Source organism: Melanaphis sacchari, unplaced genomic scaffold (assembly GCF_002803265.2).
Source record: "Melanaphis sacchari strain LSU unplaced genomic scaffold, SCAv2.0 Contig4_pilon_pilon, whole genome shotgun sequence".
NCBI lineage: Eukaryota > Metazoa > Arthropoda > Insecta > Hemiptera > Aphididae > Melanaphis > Melanaphis sacchari.
The window spans coordinates 4,973,037-4,994,492 of NW_020271335.1; the positions used below are offsets into that span (position 1 = coordinate 4,973,037).

A 21,456-nucleotide genomic window follows, 5' to 3' on the forward strand; every position below is an offset into this window, starting at 1 on the left:
GACTAAAAAAAAAAAAAGAATCATTTTTAATTACATACGTTGATTACTCCATTTAGAATTTTAATAGAATAATTTTTTCAAAGTTAGAAGATGATATGGGGAAAAATGAAGACGACTTACTATATAGCTACTAAAAAAATTAAATATTTTAATCAATAACAACATACTGCAGCAATTATTATTGTGAATAAAGCTTACACGTGTTTAGATACTTCATACTAAACAATGTGTTAGATACATAAAAAATAACAAAAATAAATCCATTATGAATACCTAAATAATATAATATAATCGTATTCAGTTATTAACAAATTACAATTTGTGAAATTTATTTTTAAAAAAATAATTGGTCGAAATTAAATAGGTTCTGCGTAGCACTTAACGCGCTTTCAAAATGTGTATCATGAAAAATTACAAAAAAGTGGTATGCTATAATATGCACCAAACTGACACTATTTGTATTGTTTAGGTACTGTTTAATTTGCATATCATGGTCATTTTGAACAGTGAGATAAACTGGGTAATATATATTAAAAGATGAAATAAAATTTTACTTAAAATCTAAGATCAAATAGCGTTTACGATCAGTATTAGTTTGGTGACATTTAAAAATATACTATATATGATGGACAATTTTAAAAATCAAAGAAATACCTAATTGAAATAGTTAATATATGTATTCAAAGTTTTCTTGAGATCATCTACTTCTCTTGATTTCTTATTTTGATTATACAAGAATTAGCAGATTAGCTGTGTAATATTTATCTATTACTAATTTATTTCTGTATACAATCTACAATCAAATTATACATATGATTAAATCCAACTAGGTACCTATTAAAATTTTTAGTAGCTAGTAATTATGTAAAATATACATTTATCTTTACTAAAATAATAAAAACTGTCTGTGTTTTTCATTTTTTCTATGTGATAAATTAAAGGATCTCACCACCATAATTTTAATCTTCTATCTGTGGTACTGCAGCGGACGAATTTAGAAAAAAGTAGCCACGGTAAAATTTCCATGAAAAACAAAGTCGCATAATTATTTTAAATAAATACAGTCACAAAATTGTCACGAACCTTACGTTATGATATATTTACATAAGTAAATGTCTATCTTGTAATCTTGTATTTACTAATTATTACCATCTGGCATCCATAATTAATTTCCACATATTACACACAAATTATAGTCCTCGAAGGACTGCAGCTTCATGCTGTCTGTTATTTTGTGAAAAAATTAACCATAATGAATTTGTTTTAAACAAAAAAATCACTCGCATAATTGTATACCGGTATGATACAATAAACTATGATCATGGACTTGTTAACTCTATCTTAAAGACCTAATACATGGTCAATTTTAGTGATGTATCAATATAGTATTATTAACTGTATTAAAACATTCAAGACAATTTTGATATTTATTGACGAATCATTAATGATACGATTAAAAATTGTTCGCGTGTAAGGGGCTCTTTAATTATCCGTGACTGACTAATCAGTAAAAACTGGACACACCAGTACACCACAGAATATACTTTACAAATATTTTTGTTATATCTGTAAAGCATACAGAAACGCCGCGCTTTTCCGTCCACGGATTACTTATCGATTTTTCCTCCAAGGACAAACACGTATCATCATTCATCGTTACAATTGCTTATCGCGGAACGGGGTGGTGTGGTACTGGGGCGGCGGATACACAGTTTGTAATTTGTGTTTCGTTGTTGTTCGAGGCCATTTTGCTAATGTTTATTAGGAATTAGGAGTTTCTAACGTTTGTGTTCAATCACCCCGTTTCCTGGAGCTTCATATCGGAATCTTCACTCTTCCGTCATCCGCACGCGCATTGATAATCAACACGATGGCTTACAGATCTAGGTAACTATGGACAGTAAACAAACTGCGATATTTTGAATGAATAGGAAGTACAATAAATTGTTGTTGTTATTTGTTGTTTTACTGTGCATTGGTGGCCAAATCGAAATACTTTGAGTATCTTAACATTTCTCTGTGTGCCTTGAGGTCGTTATCCATTAATTCATTGCTTGAAACTATGTACATTTAATTATTAATTAATTAATTAAATTTATTTTTGTGTTAAGTCGTGGTGGTTTTAGCAACACGAGAGGAGGAAATCGTGGGACTTCTTACAACTCGAATTATGGCAGTCCAAGAGGTAGTCGTGGGGGAAATAATTACAACGACAGTTACAGAAGCAGAGGTAATAATTCATTTCGTGGATCTCGGGGAAGCATTCGAGGAAATAGTGGATCTTGGTCCAGTAGTTCACCATCAACCGGTGGTTATAGTAGCATGAATCGCAACAGTGGATCTAACTGGTCATCTCAAGGAGACTCTAACTATGAATCAAGAAACCGCTATTCTAGTAAGGATTACATCTTAAGTTATACGCATAAATGTTATTGTAAAATAATCTTACCTACCTACCTACTTTCTTTCATTGTATACTTTTGTATCATGGATAGAACTAAATGTTTATTTTAATTTAAAAAAAAGAGTAGTCATTTTGTATAATTTAATAAATGGTATATTATAACAATATCATAGAACCTAAGTATCGAGGGTTTTAAGATTATTGTCATTCTTTAATAACAATTTGTAATTAAATCAATAGTTAAATTATTTTATGTTTGTTTCAATTCCATTAATTTCATTTTATTGGTAGGTAGATGCATTCAATTTTATTTAATTTCAATAGAATATTTTAATTTTGATTATTTTATCTATTGTTTTTTTTATAATTTAATCAGAATTTAAAAATAATAAATACATATTATTTTTTTTTATCTGATAATTTATCAGGTTTGACTAAATCTTAATTTGTTACAGTAACTATATGTTAAGGTAGTTTTCAACAAATTAGTCATTAAAAAAAATATTACTATTTTGTACCTAGCCATCATAATAATTTTAACTAAATTTTACTTAGTATATTTGTTAATTTTTTATATGAAATGAATTTAATCAGACTATTAATTATTATATATAATATATAGGTACTTATTGTTATTAATATTTTAAATTTTAGGTAATAATGATCGATATTCAAGTAGTCATAATGATGACTATAGGCGGTATAAAGAGGTATGTTAATAATATAAAATAACTATTCGTGATTTCAATTTACAATGTATTGGATATCACATAAAAATACTTTGTTTTTCTTAGTAAATCTATTTCTTGCATTTGTTTTAGTAAAACATGTTAAATGTAATTTAAAAGTATAAATAATAATAAGTTTATTACATAGAAATTAATGATTATAATTGTTTATTTTAGTACACAATATCATTTTGAAAATTTTAACAGAATTAGTAAATTCTATATTCATTATATTAATGTAGTATTTGCAATATGTAAGTCAGGTCATGTATATATGCATATTGCATTTTAAATATAAACCGAAGTTAAATATATGTATATTTAAAGTCCTATGTAGGTATTTAATGAGAAAAATATTTAACCTGATAAAAAAAGAATTATAGTTTCATACATATTTTATTTAATGGCACTCCAAGTATTTTCAACTAAAATAATTTTGTTTTTCTGTTACAACCATTTTAACATTACTAATTTTTGTTTAAGAATATTAGTAAAACATATACAGTCATGTTCTATTACAATTTTTAAAAATGCTATAGAAACAGAATAAATAATATAATTTTTTGAATTATTTGAAATACTGTTAATACTTCATGTTGTATTGGATCTGCACAAATACTTTTGTATGTTGCTACTACAAATAAATAAACTGAATTGAAGACCGCCCAGTATCTCAATATCAATCTGTTTTGCAAGACAATGATTTTAATATCAGTAAACAACTATTAAAGGGTTTATATTTAAATACATTTAATGAAATTCTTATGATAATTCTTATTTTTATTGTTATTGATCTGTTTTGAAATGATATTTGATGTTACAGACATTTATATAATATATAATATATTATAAATAAATATATAAATATGTAAAATAAAAAGATGAGATTGACACATTGATTGAAAATTGCACGCAGGGTGGAAGAAGTCACAGAGACTCAGACATGGGTGGATATTCAAGTTCCGGAGATGACTTTGGCCGTTATAGTAGTGGTGGTGGTGGTGGTGGTGGTAGCAGCAGTTATGTAGAAGAACGTAGTAGCAGATCATCCTATGTTCCTGATAATAACTATGGAGGAAGTAGCAGTTACAGAAGCCGTGAGAGTTCACGAGATTATGGCTCAGATTTTCGTAAGCCATTGCCTCCTGATGATGATCGTTCTTCACCACCATCCCCAAGATATTCTGGCCCATCAAATAGAGGCAGGGGTACTAGAGGATTCCGTGTAGCTGAAAGACCTGGTATGAGGGGTAGATCTTCTGCTAATGTGTCTTATAGAGGATCATTTGGAGGTAGTGCAGGACTTATCAAACGCAAACGACTTGAACCTACACCAGCTTGGCGCACAAATCCCATTCGTAAGGGATATGATATGGCCAATAGAAGGATACATACAGTCAAAAGGTAATTAAATGGCGACTGTCATGTTTATATGAAGCGTTACAAAAGATGATGAAAACAATATCATGTCTAAGTAAATAATATACATTATACATATAAAATATTAAAAAACCAACATGAAATTATCTAATAAGCCATTGGGCAGAATGAAAAAGTATTAAACAAATATTGTTGAATAATCACACAAATTACTTTAAAGTAATTGTTGGTATTTAGAAAAAATAAAATACAATTGATGGTCATTGTTCTGACTAAAATTCATTAAAGATTATTATGTTCACTTATACATGTACAATGGATAATATTTAACAAAGAAGTTTTTGAATACACTATTGAATTAAATTTGGAATATTAAAGATGAAATACATAGATACAGTAAATTATTCATTCAGATGTCAATATTAAATATCAACACTTAACCATATACAATATAATGTTTAATATAAATAATGTGTTTATATTGAGTTGTACTCTATGAATTAATGAAACAAACTCAGTTGAAGATGTAATTTATGGATGAATTTCAGATGAAATAATAATGTCAAATTATAATGCCATAACAATTATTATTAGCAACAAAATAACATAAATATAAATATTAATTTTGAAACTACCCTATCTTAATTGATTAGTATTTTATGACAAAAAAAAAAATATATATATATATTGTGTACACCACTGGGTATGCATTGAAATTACAAACACCAAAAAGTTATAATATTAGTGATAAAAGATAATTTTGATATTTCTGTCTTTATAATCATATAAAAAAATGAAACTTACTGTCTTGTTTCATTCATTTGAAATTCAACGTCAACAACTGTCTGTGTACTGATAAACAACTGCAATTTTTGTGTTGTATTTTGGAATTAGATTTTTTGACTTAAATGTGCATCCAGTTCCAATGGTTTTATTAAATAACTACAGTAATATAGAAGATTTTAGATTCTTCTATAAAGTTCATAATTTTTCTTAACATAGTTTACATAGTAATCTATTTTTGTGTTTAATCTCATTTTTTAAAAAGTTTTGAGCATTTTGATACTTAATAATTGAAGTACATTCATACCTAAATAATCATAAGTTATAGTTAATCATACTTTTTTAACTAATTAACACTTTGTTTGAAATTGAATTTTTAATATCAAAATAATAAGTATATTCTGCTACAGCATATGTAATTAAAAATACAAAATGTTTATTTAAAAAGTTAAAACTTCAAATTTATTATTGTTGACACTTAAATGAATTACCTTGTTAACATAATAAATAATTTAGTCAAAACATCTCCTCAAAGAGTATAAAAATAAATTTAAGATATTGTATTAAGTTAAATTTATTTTTGAAGATTCTATGAAAATAATTGTTGAATAATATTTGGTGTGAAATTAAAATGCATTTAAATATTGTTCAGTGTATTGCTTATTATTTATTACTATTCCAGCTACTTAATTTTACATTTGCGATGAAAAATACTCAAAATTATGATCTCTGCCATTTTAGCATGTTCTTATTTCAATTGGAGTAAAGTGAATATTAATATTAATTGAATATTGTTATTTATTTCTATAGGTTAAGCAGTTGTCATTAAAATATATCAATAAGTTATAGATTTTTTAAGCAAATTAATTATACTGATAACATTAATTTTTATATTATAGTTATTATAATCATTTTAAAATATTTTTTAACAGAACCAGTATGCGAGATCATGATGATTATCGTGCAAGAAAAATTGCAGAATTCAGGGAAAAAACTCGGGTATGTAAAAATAATATAAAATATTTTATTTATTTTTAATTTTGTACATATTTTAGCAACTCCGTGAACGTGTAAGATCTCCATTATCAGATGAAGAAGAAGTAGAAGAGGAAGTCGAAGAAGAAGTGGAGGAAGAAGAGTCAGTTAATGATGATGATGGAGAAATACCTGAGGATGATGCTGAAAAAAAAGATAAATCACCCAAAAAGAAAAAGAAAGTTATTAAAAAAGTAATGAAAATTGTTAAGAAAAAAGTGAAAAAACCAAAACTAAATGGCGAAGTATCTAAATCTGGTTCTGGAGATAAGACTTCAGTAAGTAATTTATATGTAAATCAACAAGTATTTTGATGTATTAACATTTTATTAATGTTGAATCTATTTTCTATACAGCCTCGAAAAAATGAAAACAATTTGTTAGATTCTAGAGGAGAACCATTTATTAAACTATTGTGTCCACATTGTGAAGTAACCTGCAAAACTTTTAGAGTATGTAGAAATTTTAAGATATAGTCACATTACATATTTAAAACATAATACTTTCATTTGTGTACATTTTAGGAATATGAAATACATTTACTGAAAATACGTCATCGCACAGCTATGTCCCAATTAGCTCGTAAACGTAAACATGAATTATTTATGTTTCGCCAAGATCAACGCAAAGAACAAAAAGAAATTGATGACAAAGCAACAGAAGAAGATCCAAAAACTGATATTAACTATTGCAAATTATGCCAATTAAATTTCAAACAACCAAAAAGCGATCACTTTAGCAGTATTTTGCACAAAGTAAGTGTTAAATTGCTAAAAATGTGATTAAAATATATATATATTATTAATTAAAACTAATAAAATAACCATTTTGTTTCAGAAAATTAAACAATTTCTACAACCAGCTTGTAATGTTTGTCATTTGATGTTTGCCTCGCCAATGCGTTATGAACATCATTTGTGCAGCACTAACCATTTAAAAGTAATGATTTTTTTTTTTTTTTCGGGTATCATGAAATTCAACCAATTATTATGTATTATTTATAATGTAATCATTTTTGCTTGTTTCAGAAAGTTGATATTTATGATCGCCGTACTAAACGAATGGCTGCTGTTCCGAGTGCAGATGAAGCTGATGGTGATGTAGATATGGACAATTTTATGGTTTTGGACTCAGTTGGATCTGGTGATGGTTAGTCATCAACCTATAAAAATAAAACAAATAAAAAAATAATTATTTTTCATATTTTTAGACGAGGGATCAGAAGAAGGTGAAAATGCTCAAGATAGTAAAGATGATGGAAAAAAGAAATCTAAATCTAAAAAAGAAATTAGTCTAGGTAAGTTTTAAATCTTTAAATTTTTTAATTCCATACATTTGCTATTGTTATTTCTTCTGATATTATTTATTATAAAACAATATATTAGATTCATTTTTATTGTGTTCAAGTTACTAATATTTCCTTAACTACTTAAATACATAAAAAAAAAAATAGAAATACAACTTAATTCATATTTCAACTAAAAAGGCGTTTATTTAATGTATTTAAAAATCAATATTTTAAGTTTGATTCAAAAAATTCTGTTTTTTTTTAATGTTTTTAAAAGTAATTTATTTTAACTTTTACTGAATTAATGTAAAAATACTTATGTATTTTTTCTATAGGTAAAGAATTTTGTAAAAAAGTTGAAGTTTATTATTGTGAACTGTGCAAGTTCAATTTACCGCCACATGATGATGTTGAACAACAGTTGAGTTTACATTGCCGAAATCGTGTGCATTTGCAACGATATGTGCAACATTGTGAAAAAAATAAAGCTCAAGAAAAGACAGCTGAAGTGGTTAGCAAGGAATGTACTGATGAAACAAAATCAGACAGTGATTCTTCTAACAAAGTATAATCTTTTAAAACAAAATATAAAATATTCCAATACTCATTGACCCTACTCTTAATTGCACTTCCAGGGTGTTGGAAATGAGGATAAAAATGAAACTTCAGACAACGGTGATGATTTATCAAGTCTAAATATTCAACATGATGAGGAAATGAAAAATGAATTTGATTGGGCTTCATTGGACACTGTTATTGAAGTTAATAAAAGTATAGATGACTCCGATAATGAAAAATCTATTGGTGATTCAGAATCCAAATAAAAATTTTCAAAGTAATGGAATGTAATCGCCACATAGAATTGTTTAGTACTATTCAAATAATTAGTCATAAGTTTATTGTTTATAACTAATTTTCTGTAAGACAAATATATTGTGACAATTGTTTCCTTTTAAAAGTTTGTGAAGTTTAGTTGTTTTTTATATTCATCAAAAGTAATAATCTATATATTTTTAATAGTTTTTATGTTAGTAGTATTAAAGTTATAAGTAATTTTCTGCTAGTTATTAATTAATATTAAGCTTTTTATAATTTAAAGTAATAAACTTATAATTGTAATTTAAAATATTTATGGATAATAATGAAAAAAATAAATAAAAATCCATATTCTTGTTTAGAAAACTAATGTTTTGTTAACATTACTTTAATAATTTTAAAATAAAAACATTTCCATAAGCACCCTTGGTTCTCAACCAGTATATCCTTGAATTATAATTATGTGATGTGCAGTTAAAAAAATGTTTAATTTAATTTTAATATTATTTATTTTTAATGTAATAAGTTAATTTACATTTTTTTCAAGAAAATGTAAAATGAATGTAGTAATTTGTATTAAATATAATTTTATTTTCAAAATTAATTAATTAATAAAAGTGTTGTAATTTATTTAGATATTAGTTCTACAGTAAGGTTGAAAACCGCTGAAGAAATAATTTGAATCTTTATTTAAAAAAAAAAATTAATTAGATGATTGAACACATCTCTTTTCAGGACTTTTCGACAAAAGCCCTGATGTAAACATAAAGCAAATTCAAAAAGTTCCCGAACTGTCATTCCTATAAATGGACAAATTACAGCATCAGAAATGTATATTGCTGTCTAGCCATTTAGTAAACACATTTAATGTAGATTCATGTGTATCATTTTATTTTTAAGATAACTAATATTCACAAACAATGAATAAATATTAAATTTTGTGATAATCTTCTACTGAGACTCATTAAATGATAAAAAATATTAATAGTGATCACTGACGTTCAGAATTCAAATTCAACTTTAATTTCACGCACCTTTTAATATAAAACCATACCATCATCTACAGAAAAAACATTATTTCCAAACAAAAAGAAATTAAAGTTCAAACTGCAATTGTAATTAATATAATTTATATAAACTGATAATTATTATAAATCTATTATGTGGCAATGCGACTATAATGTAATTCGAATGTTTTGCTTTGTTGACAAATATTTTATTTTTCTAGGTTGATACATTCCCACTACTCAACTACACAAACTCCTCTGCATTACGATTAATATACATATATATATATTTAAATAACTATTAAGTATTAACCGTTGATTAGGACGTCATGTACCATGGTGGCATTAAGTCCATTTGTATAGTACACTGTTCATTAATAATCGTTTTACGTGCTTATAGCACACGTTTTTTTTGTTGTACATATATTTAGGTGACGTCCAGCTCGGCGACACTCAGCATTACCTCATTTCTAAAAATTTTTATTCGAGACTAATAACATTGTATTGCTTATATTCAACCGTGTGCTTCTGGCCACCTTACACACCTTAATTACAATAATTTCAACCTTTTGCAGTCTCTAATTGGGTTATTAATCGCTTATACTCGTACGTGTAATGTGTAATTAACTTCATACATTATTACCCTATTCTTATTCAGTTACCTACCGGGTAAATTCATTCCTAAATAAAACAATAATGTTTATCATAATACATTGCAAAATTATTGCATTTGTTTATAATTAAAATACACAATGAGTAAAGCATTACTCGACTTCCTGGCTTGTCCGGCGCAATGTACAGGCAATTTGACTACGTTGATGCATAGATCAACAACATTCTAATGTCTATTCTAGGTGTTATAACCAAGTAATAAATTACTAGCCGCTGATCATTTAAATTAATTATACCATAAAAATATTAAGTGAAATATTTAGACTTCATAACATAATAATGATGATAATATGTGTTCGATTGTCATTGTATTAGATGTAAAAAAAAAAATAGAAAAATGTTTCTATGTTATAGCGTTAAATCGAAAGAAATAAAAGTCAGAATGTTCGTTAAAATATTATAAATCCCTAATATTATATCTAAATTTATATCTAATATAACATATAATTAGCAATAATGGTCTTTAGAAAGATAAACGGACGAACAAATTGAAGTGATTTAAGTTTTAATTTACCACGATTTCAACAAATACGTTAATGTTAATAACTTGATATTACTTGTTATAAATATAACGATATACGTTTGCAATTACTTAAAAAATGACACGCATGCGAGTGTATTATAAATCTTGACGGATTTTCGTCTTATGGTTCGTGTGTCGCGATCTTGAAAATTTAGTCCTATAGCACGCGTATAGAAGTTTCACTTCAAAAAACTTTAAGTACATGCGAATAAATAATAGCTTGTTGAATAAAGTGACCAACTTCGTAATCAATGTTTAACATAACTCGATAACTTATAATAATTTAAACAATAAGTGATTTAAATCCCTAATTATATAAATTGTTTAAATGCTGTATTTATTTTTAACTAGTATAAGTAATAAGGACATTTATAACAGATTGTTTATTTATTTATTTAATTATTTATTATAATATATAAATTAATTGAAGCCAGTTCAAAATATGATGAAACTAATTACAGATCACACATCACACTAATATACATTTAATTATATTGAATAGGTATACATTTTGACATTCAATATATTTTTTAGTTATATTTACAATATATATATATATTATATATAATTATTAATTACGATAAGTATAGATTTTATAAGAGAATGAGAAGCACGTAATAGATCATGAGACTTACTCTTAATCGTTATTTTGAATGTTAATTCCAAAAAGGTTCCTCATTCGAAAACTCATAATATCAATTTTTAGATGTTGTGGTTTCAGCGTGAACTACTTATGAAGAATCTTGTACAAAATTTCAAAACTTAGATATAAAATGAAAATTGAAAATTATTGGTACTTTTCTGACTGGTGAAAAAAAAATCAAATATTTTTAAAATTTTAGCAGTATTAAAATAATTCATAGGAGACCTTGCAGATTTAAATGTAAAATCCCCAACTATCTGCAGACCTGTAGTAGTATTAAAACAGTTACTTTCTGAAATAAACCGTCACGATAATTTTAAGCAATATTTCTTCTAATTTTTTTTGCCTTGTACATGGTAGTCATTAAAAATATTTTGACACTTCTAATTTTAAATTTTTATAACAATGATATTATTATCCTGATATCATCCGCTGCAATGACAAATGGTACACCTATCGATTTATCTGATGTTTTTTTATATTATATTTATATATTATTCTGTTAATATGTTTGGGACCTGTGAGATATCGATGATATCGTATATCAGACATGCCCAACCTTTTTCAACTGGCGGGCCACATTCAAAATGTATATTTGTACTGCGGGCCGTATATGCTTCATGGGTTTTTTTTTTGTTAATTTCGATAAAATATAAACTAGTCACAGGTATATCTATTGTACATTTTATCGGATATAATATTATCTTTGTTCACTTATCGAATTTATGACTCAAATCATATGTGTTTAAAGTTCTCAATATTTCCACGCTATAGTTGTTAGTTTGTTTACGTCATTAAAAATTATTTTAAATTCTTAAAAACTTAATAAAATACATTTTTTTTAAATAATAATTTTTTTTTACACCTATACAAATTTCTAATTTTTATAAAATGATTATGGGCCGGTTGAAACACCTTCGCGGGCCGAATTTGGCCCGCGGGCCGCGGGTTGGGCATACCTGTCGTATTCGTTCCAAACTCCTCATTTCACCCGGTAAATGAGCCAAAATCTTGGTAGGTAATATAGCTAGTATTATTTATCTAATGCAGACTATAATAGCCTATTTTATTTCTAAAATCGTTAGAAATGATTAAAAAAATATCGTCAAATTTTACTATTAGTTTAAGAGGTGATTCCGATCAAACAAAAATACAGAATTTTTAATATTATTAAAGTTTTAAAAAATAGGCATGCATTGCGTAGTTCCGCTGAGAAGACAATAGTCGTGATTACGAACGACCACAAGATGGAATTTGACATTTCAACGCCATCTCTTGAGCGTTGTAAACGTTTCACTTTTACTAAAAATGCCGTTCACGCAAATGTTTGACATTCATTATAATTTATAATTTATTTATTTATAATAGTTTAATAATTTTATAAAGGTAACATTATATTAAATATTTAATAATTTGGAATCTAAACTTTAGAACGTATTACTAAATAGTATTTATTACATAGATACTTTATGTCTTTATTACCTCGATTTTTAGTTTCAACATTTTAGTATCGAAAAAAATTAATAAATATCTTTGCATTTGAGATAGTTATACATATTACATTTAAAATACATTCACAAGACTTTTATTTATGATCATTTATTTGTTTATTAAAGTCAAGAAGAGTTTCCCCATAAATTGGAATAACAATATCTAATTACTCAATAAAGTATGGTATAATATATTTTATGGACCTATTATACAATATGCGGCATCGTGTTGACAACAATTATTCTAAAGTACTTATTTTACAGTGGCGGCATCAGGATTTTTGGAAAATATTTAATGCATTTTTAACATAAGAACACAGACCTACACATTTCCATATTGCTTGTTGTAAGGACATAAGTATATAGGTGGTATATATGGTAAGTATAATGGATAATAATAATAATTTAAAATATGAGTAAAAAAGGTAATTTACCTAAATCATAAAGCAATATCACAATATGATTAACTTAATATCTTATTTTATGATTTTTTTTTTTAAGTGAAAAATTAAATTGTTATTAAACAAAATAAGTTTTAAATACAAAGTATTTATTAAAATAAATTAAGTTTTTGATTTATTTTATAGAAATATTATTAATGGTCAAGATACTTATAGGTTTGGTTGGATAAAATCATATGTATTAGATTTAAATAATTTATTGACTAACTAGTAATTATTTAACTTGTTGGTACTGGTACATATTTTGATTTACAAATTAATTTAAAATCAACATCTATAGAAACCTAATCCATATAAATTTTACAATCATACGGCAAATACCTAATTGAAAATGTGATACTTCATAACATCATTTATAAACATTATTAGTATTTATAATCAATGTTCATAGGTAGCAATTCTTTAACTTTTAAAAGAATATATGTGTACTGAAATAAAATATTAAAATGTATTAATAACTATTGCATATTTACAATTTAGGAATAATCTTAATAGAATTTAAATAATAATCATTAAACTTCAATGTGTAAACGAAAAATCATTTTATTGTAGATAAAAACATTTCTAATTGTTTACGTTTAGAATTGGTAAGTTTTTTATGTTTTTTTAAATCACTAGTACCCATTCCTCTTGGTAATTCATCTTCATCCAAAAGTATTTCCATTTCTTCAGCAGCTTTATTAAACCAATTAGTGGATGCTGTTTCTTTCTTTGCCTTTTCTTCCAATGAAGTTATTTCCTGGGCCAATTTTACACATGCATGAAACGTTTGCAACATTCGTAGTTGTACTTCAAACCTTGGCAATTCTTTTTCTCTTTTCATGGTTCTCAATACGTTCAAGTATACATTCTTTTTATCAGGAGTACAAATTAATAGAGATAACCCAATATTTGATGCTCTTGCAGTACGGCCACTACGATGGATGTAGATTTCAGCCGTTCTTGGGACATCATAATGTATCACATGATTAACACCAATAATGTCAAGACCTCTTGCAGCCACATCAGTGGCGAGTAATATGCCATGGTCATTAGCTCGGAATTTGTCTAAATTTTTAAGTCTTTGTTTCTGAATCATATTTGAATGTATAGGTAATGGATTTAGTTTAAGAATACTTAAGACACTAGCGAGTCGTTTCACACAACTTATACTATTGCAAAACACTAAACTTCTACCAGGATTTTGTTTCAAAAAGTAATACAAATATCCATCTTTTTCCTTAACTGAACAAAATATTTGCATTTCTTTCACTGTACTAGTAACACAATTTACAGTTGTCAAGTTTACAACATGTGGATTTTTCATACCAATTAATTGAATTAAACTTTTCAATTTATCTTCAGGAGTTAAATTTTTCTTAATTTTTTTCTTATTCTTAATGTTCATTCTGTATGGAGCTTTATGCACCATAGTAAGTGTTGCAGAGAACACAAAATTTTGTCGCTTATTATTTCTTTTTAAATTAATTTTTTCAAGCATAAGATGTAATTCAGGAAAATGTGCAGTCTCTACCATACGATCTGCTTCATCAATCACAAAATACTTTACTTTATTCAATTGCATTAAATGTGGCTCATTTCTCTGTACTAATTCCCAAAGACGTCCTGGTGTAGCGACAACAATTTCTGGACCTTTTTTTAAAATCCTTTCTTGTTTTTCACTAGACAGTCCACCAACAATAGCAGCGATACTAATATCTGTAAACTTGGCTACATCTTCAATGTGATTTTTTACTTGCATGGCTAGCTCACGGGTAGGTACAAGTATGACTGCCCATAATTTTTTATTAGTTCTTATATAATTATCTGGTGGTAAGTTAACAACTGCTACGCAACCTAGTCCGTTTTCATCAAGTTCTTCCAAGACTTCTGGTTCAATGTCATGTTCTGACTCTGAATCAGAGGCTGATTCTGAGTCAGAATTTGAAGCATCTGATATCGATTCCGTAGATCTTGCATTGAGAATGCCATTTAAAATAGGTATTGCAAAAGCTAATGTCTTACCACTTCCAGTTTCGGCCGCACCAAGTATGTCTCTTTGATCTTTGATAGCTGGGGGAATTGATTCCGATTGAATTTTGGTGGGTTTCGTGAAGTTTTTCAATTTAAGAGCGTTTAATATTTCTGTCCGGATGTTCAACGACTTCCAATCCTCCATGGCTGTTGGACAAAAACCTAATGAAATAAATCGGAATTAACAATACATACTCATCAATAATATTATTCGTAGTATATTTTAAAAAGTTAGTAGTTACCACTAATAGTAATAGGTCTAGATTAAATAGAAATTAAATGAAAATTACTTGACTATTTGATATTTCGCATTTGAATTATTTGATTAGGTAGCTACTTCATTCATATATTGATAAATGATAGTACTTATCTATATTATAAGCACGTGAATGTTATCCATAAAGTAGCAAATTTTATAGTATTATTTGAGGTTATGTGCAATTTTTGTTAATTTATAATTAAAATCTGTATTTTACATTTTTACACTCTAGTCTCTAGGATTTTACTACTTTATAGAAACCTCCTGAATAACCTAAATTGCAAATATACTCAATTTATAAATCCTGTAGAAGGTTGAAGGAGAAGACTAAAGATTTGACATTTTTATAGATGGCCTTTAATTTTGTACCAAAAATGTATAATATTTTAATTTTTACTTAATAAATATTGTGTATAAAACAAAATAATACATAATTATCATATCCTTAATACGAATAAAAATATTTATTTAAAAAAATTTTAAATTATATTTCAATAACATAAAAAATGTTGTACAAAATACAACAATTCGCTTCAAAAAAAAAACTATAAATCGTTTTAAATTAAATAATTTGAATTATATTTCATATATTGAGACCCATCATCCAATAAATTTCTTGATAATCCTTCTTGACGTCTTAAAACGAAATGGTATAGAAACTTCTTAAACAATAAAATAATTAATAAAAAAAAAAAATAAAAAAATTAGCAACAAAATTCAATAGAAGGGTCATTAATGAGAAGCTTCTTCTATCAAGTATTTCTTAATATTGTAACTTAATTTATATTCTTGTTGTATCTCAGATTACAGGTTGCATACATCTCTTTTAAAAATAAAAAATATTAAAAATATTGATATCTATAAAAAAATTTAGCTCAAGGATTTCAAAAATCTTATCTGGTCTTGATGACATGGAATGTCCTCCATAGAATTCCACCATGGCTATATTTTTATAATTCAAAATACCTGTACGTACTTCAATTTATGAATACATTGGAGTGTTTTTTAATTCTTTGTGCACTATTATTGTAATTGACAAAATATAATATACAGTTAATGATAACAATTTTCGATTTATTTTCATTTCCTATATTATTTATTAAATATTGACTATTAGGAAAACTTGTGATGATTTACCTTAAATCCAAACGTATTGCTGAACCAGGAATTTTAAATGGAAAGAGAGTTATTATAATCATAACAATTTATTACAGTCAATTAAAGAAAAATAACACATTATTTATATTTTTATAAAAAGTAGGTAACAATTTCACTGCTAGTATCTCCAATGTCGATAATTTAAGTATAATAATTCGTTAAAACACGCTTTTTTATTTTTTCGTTTGGTGAACTAAAAATATGACATGCAAAACTAAAAGAATCGTAAATGTTCTGTCGGTTTATCTCTCCTTCAAAAAATGTACGCTTATACTTTACATTTTTTATGTATATATGATATATCTCATCACTTTATAGCTTAAATCAAGATTAGAAATAGAGATTTAATAGAGACAAGTATTAACTAGAGGATAGAGATCATGATTTATGATATATTTTTAATCTCGGTACTTGCCGACTACTTGGTAGAGACTAGAGATACGGCAACATTTTTTTATTACTATTTTTATAATTCGCTTCAAGATCAAATCCGACTGTCGCTTATTTTAAACTATAGATGGCGGTGTTGTATACGTTTTTTGTTTTTATTTAATTTTCGCATATTATTACCTATTATCATTTTCCTATTTCGAGATTCGAGTCAACTTAGCCGGTTTACCTATGCCATTTTTTTTTTTTAATCAATTAATAATAACAATAGAAAGATATAAGTTTAAAATCATTGAATAGTGCAGTACCGGGTATGATTTACCTAATCCGATCTAACCTAACAGCTCAAACCTAGAGACATCGTATATTATGTTGTTCTTTTTTCTGATAAATAAAATGTTGACCACCGAACATTATTTACAGTGGAATGGTGATCCAAAATCTTATGAAGTTAAAAATGAATTTCAACCTACGATAATTGATCATATTATATTTTTATAAATTGAGATATAAGCTAAAAATAGCTGTGTTATGTATGTACGAATGCAGCACTGCAAATTACAATATAGGTACTAATTCGGTATAATTTATTATTATCGAATACCTAGCCATGGTTTGTTAGGTTATTTCCTCAAATTATTATTTATCATAAGATTTTTTTAAGTTTTTTAACTTTATTAACAACCGAGCATGGTAACAATTTTTTTATTTTATATAAAATGATATAATATCGTCTACGTTTAAAACTAAATTATAAATATAATATGTATTTTTGTTTTTCTCATAGTTAATTATAACAAGTATACGGCGTGCGTGAATTTTTATATTAAGACTTATAAAATTAAATTAAATTTTAATATTTTATTGTTTGGTAAACATAATTTGAATTCCGGAGAGTAATATAATTATGTTTATATACCTATAGACTATAGTCTATACTTTATAGTACCTTAGATAGATAAGTTTCAATCGCGTGCATTAAAATCACTTACCGAAATTACGAATCCGGAATTAATAAACTGGTAATTTTGTAAAGAGTACGACGCAGTAATCAATATTTAACAATTTGTTATTAGGCTATATATAGACACAAGTAGTTGATATTTTTGAGATGACTATAATCCCTCACGTTATTCCTCCAAAAAATAATTTGTATTTATTTATGCAATTAATATTATTATGTATATTTCATTAACTTTAGAAATCTATTTAGTCCGTAAATTTGGTGTGAGGTTGGGTTGGGGGTTAAAGGTAAAATTAAAGTACATCCCAAATTAAAATTTTGGCCATTTGCGTGTGTATTATAATATTTATAGGTACATTTCAATAATTTTTATTAATCAATTTAACTCAAAAAAAAAAAAAAAAATTTAAAAAAAAAATATTCAGAATATAAATTTTTATTTTTATAATAAATTATGAAAAGTCAATAGATAAAAATAGTTTAATAAGGAGGGATATGGCACCCTAATATCCCTTTCTCCCGTGATCACACCACTGAATTCGACTACAACAGTGACGTACGAAATATGTGTGGCGGCGGTATTGTCTAAGATGAAACAGATGCGAATGCTAGGCATATATATCGTCGTATGGGGTTACTAACTACTGTTGCACATTAAACTTGCATATACTAACAGATGACGTGTTAAAAATACAATATATATTATGTATTGTACAATGTGCGTCATCGTGGTGATGTATATACATCATATTATATTTACTTAATACATATAGACGTAGTCGTTCAATATTGTAGTTATTGTACACGTACGGTAATATTAATAGGCATATAGATAGTATAGCAAGTAAATATTATGTGTCTCGGTACTCTTAAATATATTATCAATTATCACAACTTAAATACTTAATTTAATTTTATAATTTATTATATAAATAAAGATATTTAGATATTAAATTTAACGGATATGGTACGATATGGTAAATTAGAAGTGTGAGTGTTTGGTACTAAGTCCCCTTCCATATTTTATTTTTTAAGATTAGAGCTAATCTGTATATTTATAAAAATATAGTATAATATAAGGTCTATAAGTATTATGTACATAATATAATATTATATATGAATATGATAGCAATATACCTATAAAGTATAAAGTTTAAGTGCGGTGGTATTGTGGTAAGAGTGGTATATTTATATGGTTGTAGGAGGGTGGTAAATTTTGGATGAGCTCTAAATACAGAGTATAAGTACCTACTTCTCTGATTTGAGGGAAATTGGTACTTATAGGTTTTTAGGTTGTACATTCGAACAGATTCGAATAGCTTACTGTTGTAATGTTTTTATTATGTTTTAAAAGTATTACTGACTTCCGTACGCGTGCGAGCTTTACAGAGATACACACTCGTTTTTATTATACATTCATTTATGTATATTAGGTATATTAAATTTGTTATTTATACCAAACACAGCCGGCCGACGTTTTCTATTTTTAGCAAATGCTTTATGTTGGACGGACACGCATCCACGTATATTTTCTATGTTTTAATAACTGTAAGCAATTCCCGTAGTAATACTGCAGTTTTTATACTTCTACTTTATTCTTACTTTATTCTATAATGAGAATGTCGTGTACTCGACACATTTAATGATTTTACCGTAATCGTGACTACATCAATATTAATGCTAAATTGTCTAGCCACAAAAACCATTACAGTAACAAAAATGTTTTTTTAATTTTTAAATAGTAAATACTAATTACTTGCATAGGTAATGATAGGTATAAAAGACAGTAGCCGGTTGGATCCTCGAAATATAATTAAAAAACCATTGTGTTGACTCTTTCTCCTTGACATTTGTACCTACTAATAAAGCTATAAATTATAATTTATAAATTTATAATATCTTCATTAGTAGCTATCAGTGGCGTGTTGACCGTGATTTTGAAGGGCAGATGCCCGATCATTTTTAAGGGGTGGGTGCTGGGTTGGTGGGTACTGGATTTAGTAAGAAATATTATTATACAAGACTACCTGACTACATCATCTGAATTCATTTGTTATTTAATAAGAATAATAACTTCAATAGTTATAATTATGCTAAGAAAAGCTATCTAATAGTATACCTACATATTATTAATTACACATTATACTACAGTGTACATTCTACGAATAAGCAATAAATTAAAATAAGAAATTATAGTATTATGCTAGTGACTATGAGGGCATCGGCATAGGCATTCCGGCATAAGCATCTTGAGAATATTATATTATTGCGATATAATCTATTTTTAGAATCATAAACTCGGAAATATCCAGGTTTCAGCCGTTTGTAAAATAAAGTAATTTATATTGATTTAATAAAGGTACTTTTTTGTTGTATATAGTATGGCACATGGGTCATGGGTAGCGGGTACTGTGTAAGAATTAAGGGGTGGTAGGTTATTCAAAAAATGAATTGCCCGATAAAATATTTCACTTCGCCACGCCACTGGTAGCTATTACTCAATTCAAAAGGTATTTATTTTTTAAAATAGCCAAAAAAACTAAAAAGTTCTATCAAAACAAAATTATATAAAGTACGGTATTTTAGCAACCAGCGAGAACGTCTGCAATTGTCCTCGCCTAAAACGTTAGCGATCTAATTCTATGGTATAATGCGCGTTATGCTATATTATGTATACTTTGCATTTAAGTAAACTTGGGAATGATTTGCTGTTATAAATGTTATTATTATTAGAGCTAATACTTGGATGAATTTGGTAATTAGATCAATTGCTGGAAAACTGGAAAAACTATAAATTAAGTACATGATTAAATCTTAACGGATGATAGGTAAGTATATCAAAAATTTTTTGTACTTTTTGTTTTTTGAATAATTTAATTTTTTTTAAATTAAGTATATTTTTTAAATTTTACGATTTAACATCGCACCTCTTTCACGATATGTAAACCACCTACATTATTAATACCTACTTGTTGTGCAAAATTGTATATAGTTGTATATTTCTTTTACCTAATAAAAAAAAAAAAAAAATTACGATTTTAGATTTTAAACGTATTGATTTCACAATGTGTGTTTTTTTATTTTTGTTTCTATTATTATTTTTTAGGACTTGAAAAATGCTTAGATTTTAAACTTTAAAGATGGTTTTTACTAGCAAATTGGTACTATAAGAAAATCAAAAGTAAAAATTTTTAGTACTTTTTTTTAACATTTTAATGTACCACAAAAATAAAAAAACTGTAGACAATTGAAATTTTGACCAAATATACACTTTTTATATATAATATTATTTTTCAAATATTTTCATTTCTTTTTGAGTTATGAAATTTTCGACATTTATTAAAAAATAAATGTTATCACTCCATTAAAAAACTTAAAAATTTAATACAAGATTCCTCACAAGTTGTTTGTATACTGATCAAAATATATCAAAGTACCTTGG

At 26.5% G+C, this 21,456-nt stretch overlaps 2 protein-coding genes across 3 annotated transcripts; one reads left to right on the top strand and one right to left on the bottom strand.

Annotated features, from left to right (window-relative positions):
- Positions 1-1,675: 1,675 nt before the first annotated feature.
- LOC112599020 (zinc finger protein on ecdysone puffs-like) lies at positions 1,676-8,626 on the top strand. The gene is made up of 13 exons (XM_025345722.1): positions 1,676-1,887; positions 2,112-2,395; positions 3,059-3,114; positions 4,049-4,536; positions 6,228-6,294; positions 6,351-6,608; positions 6,687-6,782; positions 6,855-7,085; positions 7,168-7,269; positions 7,359-7,479; positions 7,541-7,627; positions 7,954-8,183; positions 8,254-8,626. The coding sequence occupies exons 1-13, from the start codon at positions 1,871-1,873 to the stop codon at positions 8,440-8,442; spliced, it is 2,226 nt and encodes a 741-aa protein (XP_025201507.1). The 5' UTR covers positions 1,676-1,870; the 3' UTR covers positions 8,443-8,626.
- A 5,122-nt stretch (positions 8,627-13,748) lies between these two features.
- On the bottom strand, positions 13,749-15,574 carry LOC112598841 (ATP-dependent RNA helicase DDX24). 2 transcript variants are annotated; one of them, XM_025345473.1, is made up of 2 exons: positions 15,486-15,574; positions 13,749-15,405 (listed from the first exon to the last, which is right to left on the bottom strand). In XM_025345473.1, the coding sequence occupies exon 2, from the start codon at positions 15,386-15,388 to the stop codon at positions 13,769-13,771; it is 1,620 nt and encodes a 539-aa protein (XP_025201258.1). In that variant the 5' UTR covers positions 15,389-15,405; positions 15,486-15,574; the 3' UTR covers positions 13,749-13,768. The 2 variants fall into 2 exon arrangements, with proteins under 2 accessions (XP_025201258.1, XP_025201259.1); XM_025345474.1 differs by having other exon boundaries at positions 15,534-15,572.
- Between the last annotated feature and the right edge of the window lie 5,882 nt (positions 15,575-21,456).

Excerpts from the sequence above, each read along its gene's own strand:
- LOC112599020 (XM_025345722.1), top strand. Across the intron at positions 6,609-6,686 it reads GTTCTGGAGATAAGACTTCA|CCTCGAAAAAATGAAAACAA; the intron begins GTAAGTAATTTA and ends TTTTCTATACAG. Across the intron at positions 7,270-7,358 it reads GCAGCACTAACCATTTAAAA|AAAGTTGATATTTATGATCG; the intron begins GTAATGATTTTT and ends TGCTTGTTTCAG.
- LOC112598841 (XM_025345473.1), bottom strand. The coding sequence starts at position 15,388 with ATGGAGGATTGGAAGTCGTTGAACATCCGGACAGAAATATTAAACGCT.